General features: G+C 45.3%; 1 protein-coding gene across 1 annotated transcript in view; it reads right to left on the bottom strand.

Moving 5' to 3' along the window:
- Positions 1-506: 506 nt before the first annotated feature.
- The window catches only part of MEIS1 (Meis homeobox 1), a 124638-nt gene continuing 104761 nt past the window's right edge, over positions 507-20383 (bottom strand). The window contains exons 10-12 of the mRNA XM_009901373.2: positions 5452-5510; positions 4067-4156; positions 507-921 (exon numbers count right to left, since the gene is read on the bottom strand). Coding sequence (XP_009899675.2) covers positions 638-921; positions 4067-4156; positions 5452-5510 — 433 coding nt within the window. The 3' untranslated portion in view covers positions 507-637. The remainder of the gene's footprint in view (positions 922-4066; positions 4157-5451; positions 5511-20383) is intronic.

The raw sequence follows: 20383 nt of genomic DNA, 5'->3' as shown, positions 1-20383 counted from the left end.
ACAGAGAGAGGGGAGGAGGAGAGAGGAGAGAGATAGAGAGTGTGCATGGCTGAAATCCTAGGATAGAAGAAAGATTCTTCTGCCTGACATAGTTATTTTAATGCTCTAAAAATCCCGCAAATAAGCCCTTTCTGTCATTTGCAGGATAAAGTGTAAGGCTTCTCTTTGAATGTAAGGAGGCTTCTGGAGGAAGTGAAGAGCTATGGAAACAACACACATAGTGTGGAAAAATTTCACATTTTTTTTTTAAAAAATCTATAAGAAACAACGTAATATGGATAACAGTATAATAGCATTTTACAATAGTTCACTCTTTGTTCTCTTAATGTCTTATATAGCTATTTAGCATGTCCCCGGACGCTGACTTCGGTTGGTGTTTTCCTGCTTTTTTTCCTTTTCTCTCTCTTTTTTTTTTTTTTTTTCTCCTTTTTATTTTTTAAATTTTTTTTTTTAATTCTTTCTTTTGTTGGTTTTTTTTTTGTTGTTGTTTTTGTTTTGTGGTTGTTTTTTTTTTTTTTTCAGGGTCCCTGCGAAGAAATCAGAACGTCCCTTGGTCCAAAGTTGACGCCAAGAACTCCGTTAGTCATTGCAGAAAGACAATGTTTGAAAGTCTACCATCGCTGCAGACTGCCTGAAGCTACTGAGCATGAATGTCCATCACTTGTCCGCTCACTGCCGGCTCGCCGGTATGAAGCATTGTGGGGCTTGATGCTGACATGGGCATTCCAGGGTGGGGTGGTCCTCCATGCATCATCATCGCTGGGTGGTGAGGGTGTCCAGGAATGTAGGTATGCATGGGGGGGCCATGACGCAGCTGAGCGGGATGGGGGGGCATCTGGGGTGGGGTATAGCTTGGCTGTCCCATGTTCATACCCATTGGACTACCCCGAGACACATAATCCCCTGGCATACTTTGCAGCCCTGCGGAGAGAAAAAGAGGTGGAGGTCAGTGGTGGGGACCAGCTACCAACATCAGGCCACAATGCTCCTCTACTCGACTCCCTCCCACCCAAAGGTGGGAACTGGAGTCGTGGGCACATGAGCACAGTTGCCGTTGCGGGATCCAAGTCCATCCATGGATTCACAACGATGGCAATGGGAAGGATTCCCAGGCCAAAAAAAACACAACCCAAGAACATCCTCCTTCCTCTGAATACAGAGTTCTACTCTCTTTCTACTTTTGTGGTTAGGAATACATGCAATGGAAGATGCTTCTGATCTGGGAACACACTGGAGGCAAAGCTGGCCTGATGATGACTGATGTCACATGGGGTGGTGGTAGCAAGCCAGAGAAGCTGTGTGACGGCTTTCAGGTGAGCTCCATCCCTCATGGGCTTGCCTCAGCTACCTGCCTTCATCTCCCTGCTTCTGAAAGTGTGGTGGGAATACAAGTATAAAACAAAACAAAAGTGTGCTGGGAATACAAGTTGGGGAACCCATAGCAGTTAAGGAGGAGAGATGGACGAAATTGGTGATGAGGTTTATCAGCAGTTATTTATTTAGCTCTTGAGCCCAATCAGTTGGAACCTGTCACACGTATTTGTGCCATTCAAACTGACACTTTCCAGTCAGTACAGACATTGCTGAACAAAGGATGACTGTTAAATCAAGCCTGTATTTTCAAACACCCTAATATATATATACATAAAAAATCAATACTAGTTATCAATGAATTCTCTCCCCTGCTCACTTCTGTCCAAAAATAAATAAATAAGACCAGATGCACAACTATATATATATATGTGTATGTGTATATATGTAAAAAATCAGTACTAGTTATCAATTAATTCTTTCCCCCTGCTCACTTCTGTCCAAAAACCAGTTAAATAAATAAAAAATAAAATCAGATGCACAGCTCAGTGAAACCTTTCAGTGGGTTTGGGCGAACAATAAGGAGTGGGTGTGTGTGTGTGTGTGTGTGGAAATTGGACCTAAAACAATAAAACCTCCTGCTTTCTGTGGGCCTCTGCCTTCTGCTTGGATTGCTGGAGCTGATGGGAACTGACAGGTGTATTGTTTCGCCAAGCTATAAGCTCCATAATCATCAAGGGTGAAAGGCATACGCTATCACTAAGTAGGTTCAATTGGCTTTAGTTCTAAGTAAGAGCGCGCTGTGAATGCGCCGAACACCTTGGAATCAGGTCTCAAGGCTCTCGCAATGAATAGCTGCTTAATCTAGCCTAAAGGAACAGTTTTGAACTAATGAAAATTGCTTATAAAATATACTGTACTCACAGCTCTTTAATCAAAAAAGATGATAATATTTTCCTTTTTTTTTTTTCTTTTTGGTAATAACCTATTAATTTAATTGGTCACGAAGCATAAAATACATCGTTTAAATTTAATTGACCCAGAAACTAAGAAACAATATTTAAATTAACTAAGCCAGAAATTTCCAGGATGAGGTAATAAGGGCTGTTGCATTCCCAAGCTCCAAGGAATGTTTTCACAACTAATTGTTAAAACTTTGTTAGGACTCGCACCCGGCGAAGACGACTTAGAAACGCACTGGGGGTAACTTCAAGCCCTATGTTACATGCTGGTATAACTGCTTTTAACTCCAGCAACAGAGCATGAGGAACAGAAGCAGGCACCATTTAAATATGGTACTGCTACCTCAGTGTTTCAAACTCCTTTACTCTTTTACTAAAGGGGAAAAGAAAAGAAAAAAACAAGGAAAATTTGTAGAATGTGTTTTTCCCCTCTAAAAAGACAAGAGAAGGGGGGGGAAAAATAAAAAGAAACTGGGACAGTTTTTCTAGGCTTTCTTTGCGAGGCCTGCCACTGAAGATTGCATTAATGATCTCTATTTTTGTATACTGAATAAGTCAAATCCATTTGTCACACTGCAAGTGATGGCATACTTAATTTGGATATAGTCAATTAGCCTGGGCTAAGCTCCATAGCCTGCTGCGTACACCTCTATTTTGTATTCTCTCTTTTTCCTTCGCCACACGTAATCCCATTATGAGGGACAGACAAAGAGAAATAAACTTTAACAACAACAAAATTAAAAAGAAAATAAATCAAAGTTTCATCCACCCCCTCCCACAATGCAACTAAAGGGGAGCCCACCGTTTATTTCTTTACTTACTTGTTCATTTTCTTTTCTTATTTATTTATTTATTTATCTACTAGCTACACCTAGGAGAAGTCTCTCTTTTTTCCCCTCTATTTTTTTTTCCCTGGGTGTCTCGCAGGTTAGCAGGAGAAATGTAACTCATGCATCAACTGCGGTTAGACAGATTTATGACACTTTGGGGACACGCTCTTTCCTCTCCCCGTGCTGCTGCAGACCGCTTACATTTTGCAAATCAGTCTGTTGCCAAGACGACAGGGCTCCCCCCCACCCCCTCCCCACCTTCCCCCCCGCTGCTTCTTGTTTTGTCATGTGCTCAGGGATGGATAATAGCATCAATGTATGGTGGCGGTGGCGGCGGCGGCAGCGATGTAAGGCGGCGGTGGTGCGCGGGCGCGCGCCTGCGTGCGAGGGGTTTGTAGAGCTTTGAAAGCCTGAGCTGAACCAGAGGGAGAGAAACCCAAAGGAGCCCAGGCAAAGGATGGAGGGATGGATGGATGAATGGATGGATGGATGGAAAGGAAGGAACAAGCATGAGGCTATGGGCAGGGAGAACATGGGGAAATGCAAGGAGACAAATATCCCTCGGACAAAGTGAGAACAAAGACCCAGTTTGTACTTACTTCCCCCTGGCTTTGCCATTGGTTACCTAGGTGAAGGTTACATGTAGTGCCACTGCCCCTCCATGCCCATATTCATGCCCATTCCACTCATAGGTCCTAGAGGGAGATAAAAATCCAAGAAGATGCCAGAGAATGAGCAAAGTCAACAGATAGCGCCAAAAGCCCCTTTCCAAAACACAGCACAGCAGAGGGTCCAGGACCACTTGAGCAAGAAGGTGCCTGGTTTCCCTCAGCAGTGTTGAAGGCAAGCAGAAGACAGGTGAGGCAAGGCAGGCAGCTGAGACGACAGTGGAGGGCAGAGGTGTGATTCCCTGCAGTGGCGTGCCCAAGGCCCTTGGTAGATGGCGCTGCCCTGGGGGCTTACCTGGCGCTCGGATGCCCATGTGCTGTTGGCCGTCCATCACGAAGCCTCCCATCGGCTGCCCATCGGGGTTATAGGGTGTTCCTTGACTTACTGGAAAAGCGCAGAACAGTGCTCTTCAGCAACAGCCAAAAGGGTCACCTCTTCTCACAGTGTCAAGACACAACACCCCCGCCCCCCACTTCTGGACTGTGTGAGATGGCTGTTGATGTCGGCTCTAAGAAGAGGGTGAAACATCTCATGCTCAGATTTAGCAGCTGGGCTGACAAGCTCGCTTAGTTTTGGCTTCATTTCCTACTAGGAGCTTGGAAATGAAGTTAGCCATCCGAACTCTCAAGATGCGAGGAGCCCCGGCTCCAGCTGCTGCCGCTGCTGACGTCAATGCAAAGACCTGGATAGGAGCTGGATTTTATGGCTGGAATAGTCACACTGAAACCTCAGTGTGTTAAATTACGCCCCTGTGCCTTTCTGAGAGTGGGACCTGACCATGTTCGTGCCAGATATTTACCTCTAATGACAAAATAATCGAATGCACTCGAGGGGGAAGTGTGGCCCAAAGGCATCTTGGACAACGACGGATTTGGATAGTTTGGCATCGAGATTTGGAAAACAAAACCATCTGGGAGGAACAAACTCTCTGTCGATGGGAAATACCCACACAGAGCTGCGAGCCAAGACCCCAGATAGAACCAGCTTGGGAAAGCTTAAATCCCCTTTTTTAATGAAATAAATTCCCCTGAAGAAAGTCCCAAATGCTCATCGATCCCAAAAGACAGCTACTAAAAAGAAGAGACAAGGGACAAAAGGGCCCTATATGAGTAGCACTACCTGAGCTCCAGGTTTTAACTGTACATTAAAAGCCAGCTTCAGAAGTAAGCTGCCTTGGGTTATTAAAGCACATAAAGCTCTACCTCATTGAATGTCTTTGAACTTTACTGAGTCCCACAAGCGATTCTGACCCCTCTGCCCTTTTGACAGGTAATAAAGTTTACAGCAATTCCACACCAAGCCATGCACCAGGGAGTGGTCACAGGAGCAGAAAGAGCTGGGAAGGAAAACTCCAAACAACTACTTTAAAAAAAAATAATAATAAAAACCAACTCAAAATAACTTTAATTCCAAGCATGTACAGAAAGTCCGGTCACGGAGCGGATTGGTTTAGTTTTGATCTGAATTTTCAATGCCTTTTTTTTCCCCCCCCTCCTCAAATGTTTTAATCATGTTAAAATGATTAGGGTTGTAATGAAACAAAGCTGGTTGTATTTTAATTGTCAATCGCTCCCAGCATTCATTTCTCATTTATTTACCAGGTAATGGACCTCCCGGTGAATGGCTTGAGGATGGGTTTTGCCTGCGTGACTCGAATACGGTTACTATCGGGTACTTGCCTGCTCGATTGGACTGGTCTATCATGGGCTGAACTATTCTTCTTCTAGCATTAATAAACCTGCAAGAGACAAAGGAAAAAAGAAAGAATAAAGATTAAAAATAGAGGAAAGTAGACAGTTATCGAAGGGGTTGACTTCCACCCATCCCCAGGCCCTCTCGCCCCGCCACGGCCGCTCTTCGTCGGGCTGTGCGGGGATGCAAATCCTGCAGAACCTCTCTAACCCTCCTGACCTTTGAGAGCACGAGCTTGGGGTTTCTAAGCTGATTTATGTTTGCCTGCTTTTTTACCACAGTCGGACACTTCCATTTCATCTTTTCATGGGGGAATTAGCCGAGTTTTCAGGAAACAATACCGGCAACGCTCTTCTCAATTCAGAATGGGGCACACAAAAAACCTGGGTGAAGCCGGCGAGATGCTCATGAGGGCATCTGCTACCTCCCCCTCATTAGTGCCATTTCTGCCTTATGTCCTCCGACTTCTCTTTTTCCTCCATTTCCACCCCCCCTTTTTTTTTTTTATCAAAACCTGCCCCTACCTCTTGCAAACCTAATTCCCTTTTAATGCCCACTATTAAGATAATGAACTGTGATGGCAGAACCCCATCAAATGAGGGAACGTCTGGAGTTTTATCACCGCTAAGTCACACTGCTGGGGACTTCAGAGCCATGCATTCCTCCTAGTCATTTCTTGGTGGGCCTTCCCTCCCCCCACCCCTCTCTTTATGCAAAGTCTGAGGGGGTCAAGGCGAGGTCATAGCTTTACAGTAATTGAATTTATAATCCTGTTTTCTCCAGCTAGGCCTGACCATTTACAGCAAACATCTTGTTAAACTGTAATTACTGGACTACTGAAAATTCCCCCTGAACAATGAAAAGCAGATCTTTGGAAAGAAAAGGGGGGGGGGGGGGAAAGAGGTACAGTTGTTTTTCAAAATAGCCATCTGCAGCCACACTCTCCTGGTGTTGTTTTGTAGCTCTTTGCCTCAGTTAGCCTTGCAATGACGATTTGGGAAAGGAATATTCCAAAGAATTTGGAGTAAAAGAGAAGAAGGAAAGGGATCAAATGTGCCCTGGTCTCTTCCGTGCACAGTCCTCACAGAGCTGAAATCAGGAGGCTCAAAGCCATGGCTTGGAGCCTGTCTCAAGAGCGTTAGAAGAACTTTTCTTGTGGTTTTGCTCACCTGAAAGCTTAGTTAAAAACCACTTGGAAAACATCCCCCATCAAGGTTTAATCATGGCTGAGCCTCATAACCAGACCTTACGTTTTTTATGAGTGAGAAAAAGAATAATCAAATTGTGTATGCCACAGTATTTACCAGTAAAAGAAGAAGTCTGAGCATGAGTTAAACCACATCACGCTTGCAAAATGCACTGGGAAAGTCCGCAAAGAGCTCCTTGGTGCTTCTTTTTGTTGCTTTTGCTAGGGGTGGCTTAGCAGGAGCTCTCCTACCACAGAGATAAAGCCACCAGGAGCTTCCTGTGGGAACCAGCTTTGACCAGCCATTCCCCTGCACCGTTGGGAAGAAGAATTGCAAACCACTGCCCTGCATTGTTTGTTTTGCCCACATTAAAGACCATCACAGTGATCTCAGTCTCCTTCTGTCTCCCATTCCCCAAACTCCAGCACAAGTTGATCGAGATACTGAGTCCTAATCAAACCTGTCTTGACAAAATGGGACCAGAGGCACCAATTCCAGGTGCTGATCTGGAAACCTCACATCTGAATGAGGTCACCCTTTGCCAGCAACAGTACCGGATCCATTTTTCTATGCATTTCCAATACAGCAGACCCCAAACCAAACAAAACCCCCCACCTCTCAACTCCAGCAAACAGTGTTGCAAATCAGTTTATCATTATCTTGTACAAACCATGAAAATTAGAATCATGTGAGCAGAAGGTTAGACTAATTCTCCTTTCTCATTTATAAGCACAGGTGTAGCACAAACACCATGTGAAATAAGCAATTAAAAAAACCTGCCTTTTTTTCCCCATTAGCTGCCTTAGCTCCATGACCAATTAGAAAATTGTTTAATATCTAATCTGCATTTGCAGAAAGTCATTTTCATAGTAACTCTCCGAAGTAAAACAACACAAATTCCCCAGGTGCCCCAGTTACTTCTTTTTTGCAAGGTTTTTTCTTGCTGTCTTAGAATCACAGATGCATTTGGGTTGGAAAAGACCTCTAAGATCATGGAGTCCAGCTATCATCGTAAGATGACCAGGGCCATTAAACCATGTCCCAAAATGCCATGCTTCTCCTGCCCAATTGCTAGCACTTGTTACTGCAGCAGGATTGGAGGGATTTTGGTAGACATGAAAGTGGCTGGTCACTGAAAACCTCCAATCACCAAAAGCTTTCACCCCAATGAAAAATCTGAGCAACATGAAGCACACTCAACTCCAACTCTACTGCCTTCTCTTCCCAACTACAAGCACGCCTAATAAGAAGGGGGGTGAATAATGAGCTATATACTAGGAAAACCAACATATTTGGGTAGAATAATACAGAACACAAAATTAACACACAGGTTGGAAAAGACCTTCGAGATCATCAAGTCCAGCCTATCACCCAATGCCATCTAATCAGCTAAACCATTAAGTGCCTCATCCAGTCTCCTCTTAAACATCTCCAGGGATGGTGACTCCACCACCTCCCTGGGCAGCACATCCCAATGGCCAGTCTCTCTTTCTGGGAAGAATTTCTTCCTATCATCCAGCCTAAACCTCCCCTGGTGCAGCTTGAGACTGTGTCCTCTTGTTCTGTCACAGGTTGCCTGGGAGAAGAAACCAACCCCCACCTGGCTACAACCTCCCTTCAGGTAGTTGTAGACAGCAATAAGGTCTCCCCTGAGCCTCCTCTTCTCCAGGCTAAACACCCCTAGCTCCCTCAGCCACTCCTCATAGGGCTGTGCTCCAGACCCCTCCCCAGCCTTGTTGCCCTTCTCTGAACATGTTCCAGCATCTCAACATCTTTCTTAAAGTGAGGGGTCCAGAACTGGACACAGTACTCAAGGTATGGCCTAACCAGTGCTGAGTACAGGGCATAATGACTTCCCTGCTTCTGCTGGCCACACTATATGCTAGGGAAAAAACCCAAACAAGCTATAAAGGTATAATAATAAAATCTAGAATTTACCAACTATCCACCAGATGTGCCTCCAGCCAAACAAATTCTCACCTGTTTGCCCCATGCTATGGCTCAGGATACCTGCTTTAAGAACATCTTACACACACATGAGTACTTAACAGTTACCTTCTTCCTAAGCCTCTGTGTAAGTACTTTCTGTAAGTAGCAATTCTGCCAAACAGCCCAGTTTTTGGATGTCTTCGGGGGGAATTCAGACAGCAAGAACATTTTCCTTCTGGGCAAAGTAATAAAATGACATTCTCGCTCCTCCCACTAGAAGTCAAATGGAGGTCAGCTCCCCATCCTTGTATGTGTTTAAATAAACTGGTCCAGCTGTTTGTTTCCAGGATGCCCTTTAACCTTCTGTCCCATCCTCCCTGCCTTTGTAACAGAACACTTTACTTTGCATTATAGTAGAGTCCAAACCACTATGCATTAAAAAAAAAAAGAAGAAGAAAGTATTCACTTTCAAGCTTCTTCCTGCATCCCAAACCTGGAATTCCTAAGAACCCATCAGATTAAAAGTATGAATGTGGCCTGCCTTGAGAAAGCACAATGCTAAGTTTTTACATCACATTTGAGAGCTCTTTGCAAGCAAAATTGCAAATTAGCTGCTGCAGCAGAAATCCACAGGCATGGGAGGGATAATTTCTTCATACTGTCTGTTGTTGTTTTGTTTTTTTTTCACTTTGTTAGGAGAACCAAAATCTTTTGATCACTTTTTGAATTTCCAAAATGCCAGACTCACACAAGACCAGAAAAAAAATGACAGGACAGAGAAGCTTCAAGGGGGGGGGGGGGGGGAATTGCATTGCCCCTTTCCCCCCTATGTTCATATCCACCAAATCACTCCATTTTTTCAAAGTTCAGAGGAATCAGGACCTAAAAATATTATCAGTGGAGTATTCTCAAAATACAACTCAGCATAAAACTTAAGTTAATTAAGATAGCTGCATAACCTTATCCATGTGAGCAACGGCTCCCGCAGGCTCAAAGGATTGTATATTTTTATCCCTATCAGTGCTCTTTACTCAGATGTGGAAAGGGTGGGCATTTTGTATTCTTTTCCAGTTTGCTTTTTTTCCCTCCCCCAGAAGACTAGAATCAATAGTAGCACCAACAACCTGAGATCTCTCAGTGTACACGTTGAACCCATCTTCCAAACCAAGGACACTCAAAAACTCTGCAAATCAATGCTCTGAGTTGTTGTTTTTGTGTTCGGGTCTTGTGTCGGGGATTTTTGGTGGGTTGTTGTTGTTGTATTTTGGGGGTTTTCCTTTTCTTTTTTTTTTTTCCTTTTCATTTGCTAGGGAAGGTTCTGGCATGGAGGAAGCGTTTGAACAGTTGGACAAACACAGAAGTTTGAAGTATTTATTATTGTTTTCAAGTTAACTTTTCTTTGCCCTTTTTGGAGACGTGAGACTGCGCTTTCAGCTGTGTCCCGAAAAGCAGGAAAACACAACCCCCCCCAGCTCTTCCACCTGCATAACCCTAAAAAGGAGGAGGAAACCCTATTTTCTCCAATTTGCATTTTACTAGGATGTTTTCTCTTCGGCTTCTCGCCTGGGGTCTGCCTCCAGAGGTCACTGGCAGTCGCCTGGGTTGGTGCATGGCCAGTCCCACGGGTGAGATCCAGCCCCAACCTTGGGGATGCAGCAATCCGCCTCTGCACTCTGACCTTCAGCTTGGCCGCCCTCGCTGCCACGCACAAGTTTTGTTTCTTCTCAGCGAGAAGCGGCATGGCTGGTGGTGACAAAAGACTTATCTTAGTTGGAAATTGGCTACAATAATAGCAGCCAGAGAGCAAGGATTTTCAGAGGGTCACCAAACCCTCCAAAAGGCACAGCTCTCAAAGGCTCAGGTTACAGCCCAAGCGACATTTTCAGCACAGATCTGTTCTTTCTCCCTTCCCCTTGTATTTCTCTTCTGTTGAATGAATAAAGCAAGGCTTTCCTCCACTGCCACACATTTCCAAAGTCACCTTTGCTCAAGAATTGACAGAGCAATTGTGAGGACTTCTAATCTGCAGTCTTTCAATGAAAATTTCCAGGACCTGGAACCAGTCTGAGAGGAGATGCTGAGACTTAGCGGGAGATAGATTATTCTTTTTCCTCCCTCCAGCCCTCCTAAATAAGGAGAGTTTCACACCACGATCTCTGAGGTCTCTTCCAACCTTGGTGATTCGGTGATTCTGTGACCATTACTGACTTTTGATACTTGGAGTTGCAGGCTGCTCCCTCTCAATATTGTCCCAATGCGCTGCATGCCAGAAGTCTGTGTATCACTAGCAGTGCCAAGAAACTCCCCCAAATCCCTCTGCTTCATTTTCTCCTTGAGCTCCTTCTAGCAAACCAGGCGTAAGGATGATGAGAAAGCCCACAGCACCTCCAAGCCCCAGTGCTAAGATCCCTCTTGCTCTGACAAAGAAAAATAAAAATCCAGTATCCCCTCTTGACAACAAACAAATCATTTTTAGAACAGATGCCAAAGTAACCAGAGCCCTGCAAACTGGCAAATAATTCCCTTGTAAAACCAGTCATAGCCTTCCCCGCATCCTGGGATCCTTCATTTATACAGCAGTGAAACAACCTTCTCTATTCAGCACTTAATTCCTCAACGCTTAACAGGTTTATCTCTAATAAAAACAATTTAAATGGAAAGTGTGCTATAAACCGGGATTATTACACCTCAGTAACTGCTTTATTCCTTATTTTAACATATTTTTTTTCCCCTGTGTATTTGTTTTCCAGAGCTTTTCAAGGGAGTCAGTTAAAGAAAGGGGAAAAAAAATAACCAAAAAACCCCCCAACCCCCCAAACCAACAAAACCCCCATAGAAATGACTTTGCTGAATACTTTCTAATGTGTTAAAAACAGCCTTAAAACTAGCAAGCTCCCTCTGTAATTATGAGCAGAAAGAATAACTGCAGACTTCTGAATGGTAATCACATCTCCCCATCCCTAAAATGAGAAATAAATGTTAAAAAGAGTGCTTACTGCCCTTATTAGAAAGTTCTGCTCCTGAAGTCAGTTAGTGAGCTTAATGACCCGTAACTACCAGTCATTAGCAATCCATGCTCTCTGTACTCCCTTTATTTGTAAAGAAGGGGGGGGGGGGGGGGGAGAAAGAAGGCAAAAAACCCCCAACAAACAAAAAAAACCAAACCAAAATCAACCCAAGACACTCATGAAACTTTGCTCAATTTGAAGTCAAACCTTATGAAGTCATGTTTGGCAACTTTTCTTGGTTTCTCCTCCTCCTCCTCCAACCCGAAGACAGTTCAGGACTGCAATACATCATTTACAACACTAAATGGAGGTAGGGAGGGAAGAGAGCACACGGGCTGCTAACCGCCCACTCCAGACACGTAGTATTGGAACCTACTCCAAAAGCAGCCAGTCCATCCATCAGGAGGATCGGGAAGGTCTCCTGAAAGCTCTCCTCTCCTTCCCTCCCTCCCTCCTCCGCCGGCAGCACCAAGCACTAGGGACTGTCTATAGGGCTGGGGGCTGCCACAAGACAGTATTGAAGAGCGAACAAATAAAATACTATGCAAAAACTAGTGATGAAAAACCACTAATTAGCTGACAAATTTGATGTAAAGCACTAATGAAAGCCATGTGTGGCTCTGCAATTTAGTTTTAAAAATAGCTTCTGACTTCAAGCATTACTATGTGACCCCACCGACGGATTCATGTTGTGCATTCAGAAAAGTTGCTTCGGAGCATGAGAGTGCTATTGAATCTCTCACAAGCCAGCACTACCAATGCAGCAAGCATATTGAGGGTCAAAAATAGAAAGCATAAGCATGGGATCAGGTATGTGCTCCTTGGAAGAGAGCTGGCAATGCTCTACATTTGTCCAGCCCAGCTCTACCTTTGGCCACCTCCTGTACTTGCCCTTTTCCCAAGCCCTGTTTCCCCTCTGGCTACATACCATGTGTTGTTTTGTTGATGTTTGGGTTTGTTTTTTCCCCCCTCAAATCACATCCTGCTTCCAAATAAACAGGTAAGATGTCAGGGAGCAACCTGCCACCAGCCTTAGGGAACACTATGCAACTGTGGTGACCACCTCAGGGTGGCACTGAGCCCATGGGTGGCTCATGCTCTTGGCACAGCAGGAATGGCAGATGGCTTTCCATTGAGGTAGGACTCACAAACTCCCGGTTGTGCTCTTCCCTTGGACCAAATGCTCCCCGTGCCACATTTCTGTGCAGAGCTCATGGCTGATGGGTACTCAACGAATCTTTCTGGAAGAAAGCCGGACAGGAAACACTCTTCTCATCTTACAAAATTTTTCCTGTGCCCCAACAGAACGGAGCTGCAGTCTGTTTGTATTCCTTTGGTTCATTCTGAACGAAAAACAAGGGAGGGACTCACCATGGAGGAGAGAAGAGCCAGTGTGCCCAGGGAAGGGATGCCTGAAGGCTCTGCTCATCTCCAGTGCCCTTCCACACCACACAGGAGGTGCTGTTGGTCTTTCTGGTACACTCCCTTCCTTCTCCCTTTCCATCCACAAATCCCATTCAGCCCTCCAAAAAAAGCTTAATCGCCATGCGAAATTTCTGGTGAAAATTTGGGTCCGGCATTCAAACATCTCCCACTGATGCCCGGGGAGCTGGAGCAGAGGCCATGCTGCAGGTCTGGAAGGGCTCTCAGCAACCTCATTCCCTGACACCGCAATTCCCTCAGGGTGCAAAGCAGATGTAAACTCGCCCTCAGCAGCCAGATGATGTAAGGGGAAATCTTTACATGGCAAAGAGCCAGCGGAGCTGACCTCCCGTCTCTTCCCTGCTCCCAAATCCCAGCGCAGCTGTACTCTGCTGATCTCCACGCACCACAATTAGCCTTTAAGGAATATGGCACGGATTCATCTAGTAGAGTAGCACTTAAAGCTGCTCTAACTCCAGCCTGGGACAGCACTGGACCCCATACGGCACTGCAGTTGGGTACACAAAGTGCTAGCAGCCAACCCCTTGCCTTTCACTAGAGTGCTCGACCTGCCCAAGGCCTGGTGCTGTCTAGCCACTTTTCCACTGCAGATTTGGAGAGCAGTTTACCTCAGCACCATAGCTCTGCTGGAACAGAGACATGTATGTGCTTGACAGCTCAGATGATGCCACAAGCCCCAGGACCTCCCAAACTCTTGTGGCAGAGGGAATGCAGGCTCTGCAAGCTTTGAGAGCAGCCCAGACTACAGTGTACATCTTCTGTCTCAGGGGGTTCTCCCAGTTCTGAGGAGAGATCTAAACCTCAACTTTCCATCTGAACCTTCTGGAGAGCACATCTGGACTCTCTAACTCAGGTCACAATCTGGTGCTGCAAACCAGCAGCTTGTTTTGAGCTGATCACTTCCAACTGAAAACTCAGGTCCCACTTGCTGGCAGGGATTATACCAGGAATGGGTGAGAACTGATAGCAAACTGCTCACTCAAGCTTTGAAAACACTCCTCTCTCTTCCAGCAACTTCCTTGTCCTCTGTTAATTCAGCATGACTTCTTATTTACAGGCATGTAATGTTTGTGAGAGGTGCCTGCATGATCTCCAAGCTTTCACCTGCCACACAAGTTGTCTAAATACAGAGGTTCCTCTTTGAGGGCCAAGTATTTTTCTATACACCAAATTTGGAGCCTTGTCCAAAAAGCTTTTCCCCCCTTCACTCCTGCTTACAATACACATGGCATGGAAGCTGGAAGCCATGCAGTGCAAATAAAAGCAGAGAGGTTACTCCCATACCTGGGAATAGCCATATCTGATTTAAGTGAATTCCCTCTTACTGAAGAATGCAAGAAATGCTCTGTCTGCACTCCTGTATGGATCTCCTCATCTTCCTCATTTCCAGAAGGCCACTTTAGGAGCATGGAGTCATTACGTACCCTGTCATCCCACAGCACATCCTGCAGTCTAGTTCTGGAGCAAGGAGAACTGAACCCAGGGTAGCCAAACCAAAAGCACTGACAAGTGTCTTTGGGGTGAGATGTACAGTAAAGGTGGCAAGACATTGGAACAGGTGGCCCAGGAAGGTTGTGGATGCCCTCTCCCTGGCGGTAGTCAATGCCAGGCTTGACAAGGGACTGAGCAACCTGAGCTAGTGGAAAATAACCCTTACCATGGGGGAGGGGGAGTGAAAACAGATGATCTTTAAGACCCCTTCCAACCCAAACCATTCTATGATTCCATGAAAACACCTTTGGAGCCCCCAAAGAGACAACATCATGAACATCCATATGGGGCCTGTGATTCCTACATGAAACAGGCTTTGACATCGCTCTGGTCTATACTCAGAGACATCAACTTAGGGCAGATGAGGGAAGCCTGGAGGTTTTTCAGGCCAGGCTGGATGTGGCTGTGAGCAACCTGCTGTAGTGTGAGGTGTCCCTGCCCATGGCAGGGGGGTTGGAACTGGATGCTCCTTGAGGTCCCTTCCAACCCTAACAATTCTACGCTTCTATGAAGCTGTGATTCCTGTGGTTGAATTCTCCCCACCGCTACCCAGACAACAAAGGTGAGCACGTTGCTGCATTTTGTGTGATGTGGGCACCTGCAAAACTTATTTGAATTTTTTTTTCTCTCCTCCTTTTCTTCTCCAGGAACCACAAGAGATACAACTCTGAGTCACAACCAACCTGAAAAACAACCCCACACTTCTGTGTAAACTCCCCCCTCAAGACATCCTACCTTGAAAACATTGTTTCCTAACCACTACTAATAACCTCCTTTGTAATCTACTTTATCTAAACATAATTTCCCATTAAGTGAAGTAATTCATTTTGCTTATAATCCTACTCCTGACGGCACTCTATTCAGGGCAGGAGAAAAGACATCCTCAGAAAGCAACGCAAACAAAACACACGTGGGGAGGGGGAGGTCAGAGGAATGTCAAAGATTAAAACAAGGGGGAGAAAAAAAAGAGAAAAAGGAATTGTGAGACCCTGAGACATGGAAAGGTTATAAACCAGGTGGGAAGTTGGACACCTCTGGGACAAATGTGAATTTAAAAAACCAAACAAAACAAACCAAAAAAAAAAAAAGAGCTGTTGCTGTTGTGTTTTATCATTAGCCCAAAAAGGTACAAGGACCACAGCTCCTGGGCAGGAAATAAAATACTAGCCCATGGAACTGTTACGTGACCTACATTTCGTTGAATAACTGCGGAAGGAATATTTTCTCAGCAGCATCTGCTGCCTTTTCTTTTCTACAAGTAAAAATGAAAGGCAGAAAAAGCCTTGTTAGAGCTAAGGGTTGGTATAAGCCAGCCATGCTTCATTTACACCAAAAATCATCTCAGGGCAGGCAGAGCAAAAACACACCTCCTTGGAAAGCATATCCTCACCCCGTGCCTCTGGCTGTGTTTTCATTTTTGGAGAGAAGAAAATTGGTTCAGTCAAGAAGGAGGCAACATTTTGGCCCCATCTTTAATATTTGAGGCTGACTTTTTAAGCACACACAGTTTGCTCCGTGCAGGTGCAGCCCGGAGCGAGCACCTGAGGGAAGTGTGGAGAGATGGGGCGGGAGGGGGGTCTCTTGTGTGCTGGTGTTTGAGATCCCAATGGCTAATTGCTCCACACCAGCCTCAGCAACTGTTGATACGAAATAGGTGAAGATCAGGTCTGTGCAAGCACAAAATACCAGAAAGGCAAACTATATGTAAACACACTTCAGAAAGCTATGACAAGAATAGGCCAAAACCTGACTTGCAAAGCAATGATGAAGTGCTGGAGACCAAGGAGAGGATTTCCCCCCTAGAACCTCTTTATCCACCTCCTCCCCTAAATCAATGCACCAAAACTAAACTCTACAGGTTTAAATCATTGTGGTGTATTTTTTCAATGGCTTTACTGACATAAAAAAAAAAGTCAGCTCATACTAGCCTATAATGTGATGGCACCTGATGGCTCTAAATTCACAGCTCTTCCCCCTGCAAGCTATTTGCTCAGCTTTTCTAATAATACCTTGGCTGCCTGGCAGCTCTCCAGGGCTGTCTAAGGCAATATGCAAGTTAAACAATTTTTTGTTTCATTTCAATATTTTCTTACAAGTAACTCTACAGGATTTTACCTAGCAAGTATTCCTGATTGCTGCAATTTAAGAACAGAGAAACAGAGTGCAGATGTAATATTGTTATTACAATTGGCATTCAAGGTGAAAGGCATAACAATTAGCTAAGACTTAGTGAAAACGTGGCCCAGGACATGGCAGGTTTAGAACAAGCTAATTTACTGCAGATATTCCAAATTACTCAAATGGCACAAGTCACCCAGCAAGATCCTTGTCCTTGCTTGGCTTGTTTGGTTGTTGTTGCTGTGTTTTTTGGTGTTTTGTTTTCAGGGGGAGGATGATTTTCAAACTGCAAACACCTCCTGTCTTATTTTACTCTGGAATAACAACCAACAAGTATCCATTAACCCCCAAACATATATTTTTCTTAGAATCATAGAATTGTTAGGGTTGGAAGGGACTTCATGGATCATCTAGTTCCAAGCCCCCTGCCATGGGCAGGAATACCTCACACTACATCAGGTTGCTCACAGCCACATCCAGCCTGGCCTGAAAAACCTCCAGGGATGAGGCTTCCACCACCTCCCTGGGCAACCTGTGCCAGTGTCTCACCACCCTCATGGGCAAGAACTTCTTCCTAACATCCAATCTGACTCTACCCATTTCTAGATTTTTTCCATTCCCCCCAGTCCTATCACTCCCTGACACCCTCAAAAGTCCCTCCCCAGCTTTCTTGTAGGCCCCCTTCAGACACTGGAAGGCCACAATTAGGTCTCCTCAGAGCCTTCTCTTCTCCAGACCGAGCAGCCCCTACTCCTTCAGTCTGTCCTCACAGGAGAGGAGCTCCAGCCCTCTGCTCATCCTCGTGGCCCTTCTCTGCACATGCTCCAGCACGTCCAGATCCTTCCTGTAACACAGGCTCCAGAACTGGACACAGTACTCCAGGTGGGGTCTCACCAGAGTGGAGCAGAGGGGGAGAATCCCCTCCCTCTTAACCTGAAACATTTATTTTCTTTTTCCTGCTTTTTCTTTTTTCCCTGCTTTCCCATGTGCTCCCACTTCCAAATCAGTGCTTAAATAACATCTGTACATGGAATTCTTCAATCACACAGAGAAGCAAAGTAAATAGTTTCCAAAATCTGACCGTTACATGTTCCTATTGCTGAAGTTGAGAGGGTAATTTGTGAATGTTTTAACATTTACAAGTAAATAAGTACTTGTATTTACCGTATCTGATTACTGAGGAAAGTATTTGTTATGTTCTTACACAGATTCAAATTGCATCTTGACCTTTTCTTGTCTAATCTGTTTACTGCAACAAAAGCAGTAATAGATACAGCGGAAAACAAGCAGATATTTCACTTGCCTGGGAGTAAAAAATCCCTGGCTGCAACGTGCTCTGCAAAGTGGCAAACCAAAGACCTTGCCTATTTATTGTAGTGTCTGTGATTTGGTAGGCAGTGGGCGTGAAAATCCACCCCTGCGTATAGGACCAGCACCTGCTTGTGCTATGCTCCCTCTCTGCCAGCCTCCTCCCCCACTTACATCCTAAAAATAGTGCTTAAGTGGGACTAAAGTGGTGCACTGGTCATGTGCTGGCCTTTTGCTTGGGGCGAGAATCACCCTCAGTGAAGGAACTGAGCAAAGATGATGTCTATTGCTAAAAGCCCGGCCCCATGAAGGAGCTTTTCTATCCTCTCCAAGGGGCTGATGTGGGGCTTGGGACAGGGGAATGATCAGACAACATGGTCACTTGGATTTCAGAGTGTTTGGGGTGTGAGTTACAGGCACCAAATCCAGGCATGCTATAATAAAAAACAAAACAACAAACAAAACCCCCAAAGAAACAAAAACCAAACCCAAACCCAACCAAACAACAAAAACACAGAGCAGGGAAACAGGGCTCTGGAACTGTTTTCCACAAAACATCAGGGTGGCACGCCTCTCTCCCCTGCACCTCTGCAGAGGAGTGGGCAGAAGCCTTCTGCATCTGCCCTATCCACATCTGTCCCTATCTGCATCTCCCCATCCGCCCCATCAGCATCCTCCATCTGCACTATCTCCATCCCTCCATCTGCCCCCATCACCATCTGTCCCCATCTGCCTCCCAGCACCTGCATCTCCCATCTGCCCCATCAGCACCTTCCCCCATGTGCTCTATCTGCAACTTCCAAGCTGCATCCTCCCCTTGCTCCATCTGCTCCATCCACAACCCCACCATCTCCAAGCCAGGCTGGGCATACCCAGTGAGCAGATGGACACTGGTGCTCCCAATTAATTGCTGGGTGCTGGTCATCAAACCCCCATAGAATCACAGAATCATTTCATTTGGAAAAGGCTTTTAAGATCACAGCATGATAGACTGGTTTGGGTTGGAAGGGACCTTCAAGAGCATCTAGTTCCATTGCCCTTCCACTAGACCAGGATGCTCAAGGCTTTGTCCAACTTGGCCTTCAACATTTCCATGGACTGGGCATGCACCATCTCCTTTGGCAACCTGTTCCAGTGTCTCACCACCCTCACTGTAAAGAATTTCTTCCTAATCTCCACTCTAAATCTCTCCTCTTCCAGCTTCAATCCATTCCCTCTCATCCTATCACCACAAGCCTCTGTAAAAAGTCCCTCCCCATGATGACTGAGTACAACTATTCCCTAAACTCTATCAAGTCAGGTGCTAAACCATGTCTCTCAGCAAAACATCTTTTAAACACCTCCAGAGATCATGAAGCACAAAATCCTCCTGTCCCCACCATGGCCCCCTGCCTGCCCACACTGTGGCAAAGCACTTTATCCCCTGCCCCATGTGACTACCACACCAATGCTTTACCACTAAGGTGGATGTTAGGAAGTTCTTCACCATGAGGGTGGTGAGATACTAGCACAAGTTGCCCAGGGAGGTGCTGGAAGCTTCATCCCTGGAGGTTTTTCAGGCCAGGCTGGATGTGGCTGTGAGCAACCTGATGTAGTGTGAGGTGTCCCTGCCCATGGCAGGGGGCTCGGAACTGGCTGATCCTTGAGGTCCCTTCCAACCCTAACAATTCTATGATTCAATTCTATGATTCAGTAAGCTCACCTGTGAGCAAAGAAATGGAGCCAGGAGAAAATTTCCTGCCACAGGGAGGTTGTGATGGGGCCAAAAGGAATGATAAAGTATTTCTGGGTATCTATGTCCTGAGCTGGCTGCATTCCATACAATAAAGTGCTTAGGTCTCAGACTTTTCAAACTCATCTTCTTGGAGGTCTTGAAGCCTTTAAAAAAATTCCTTCCTGATGAAATTTCAGCAAAAATCACTTCATCTGTCTCCAAGAATGAGATTAGGGAAAGGTACTTCATTTGACCATTTTTCCCAGTGGGTCTGGTTGGGGTTTGTTGGTTTGGGTCTGTCAGGGTTTGGGTTTTTTTGTTTGGGTTATTTGGGGGGTTTTGGTTGGTTGTTTTTGTTTGTTTGGGAGGGTGTTGTTGGTTTTTTAATAAGCCTAGGAAATTATTTAGAAAATGACATTTAAATAAGCCAAGATCATCAAATCAAGAACTCAAGAATTAGGAAACTATTACTAGAACTGCTTGCACCCTGCTCCTTATTTTATATGCAACCAGTTCAGTTACCAGCTCAGAATACAGTTTTTGATAGGGTCCAATGCCTTCACCACATGCACTATAACACAGAAAATTTCATTGCTACAGGAAATAAAATTGGTCCAAGTTGAATGAATAAGGCAGCAAACAGGAAGAAAAGCAAAGCAGTCTCAACTGAAGCAGCTGTAAACCGCCCTGGAGAAGAGGATTCAGCTCTGCTGCTGCCTTG

The sequence above is a fragment of the Dryobates pubescens genome, chromosome 39 (genome assembly GCF_014839835.1).
Source record: "Dryobates pubescens isolate bDryPub1 chromosome 39, bDryPub1.pri, whole genome shotgun sequence".
NCBI classification, from domain to species: domain Eukaryota; kingdom Metazoa; phylum Chordata; class Aves; order Piciformes; family Picidae; genus Dryobates; species Dryobates pubescens.
The sequence above is the reverse complement of the archived record's forward strand: the minus strand, read 5'-3'. Positions and strand labels throughout refer to the sequence as shown.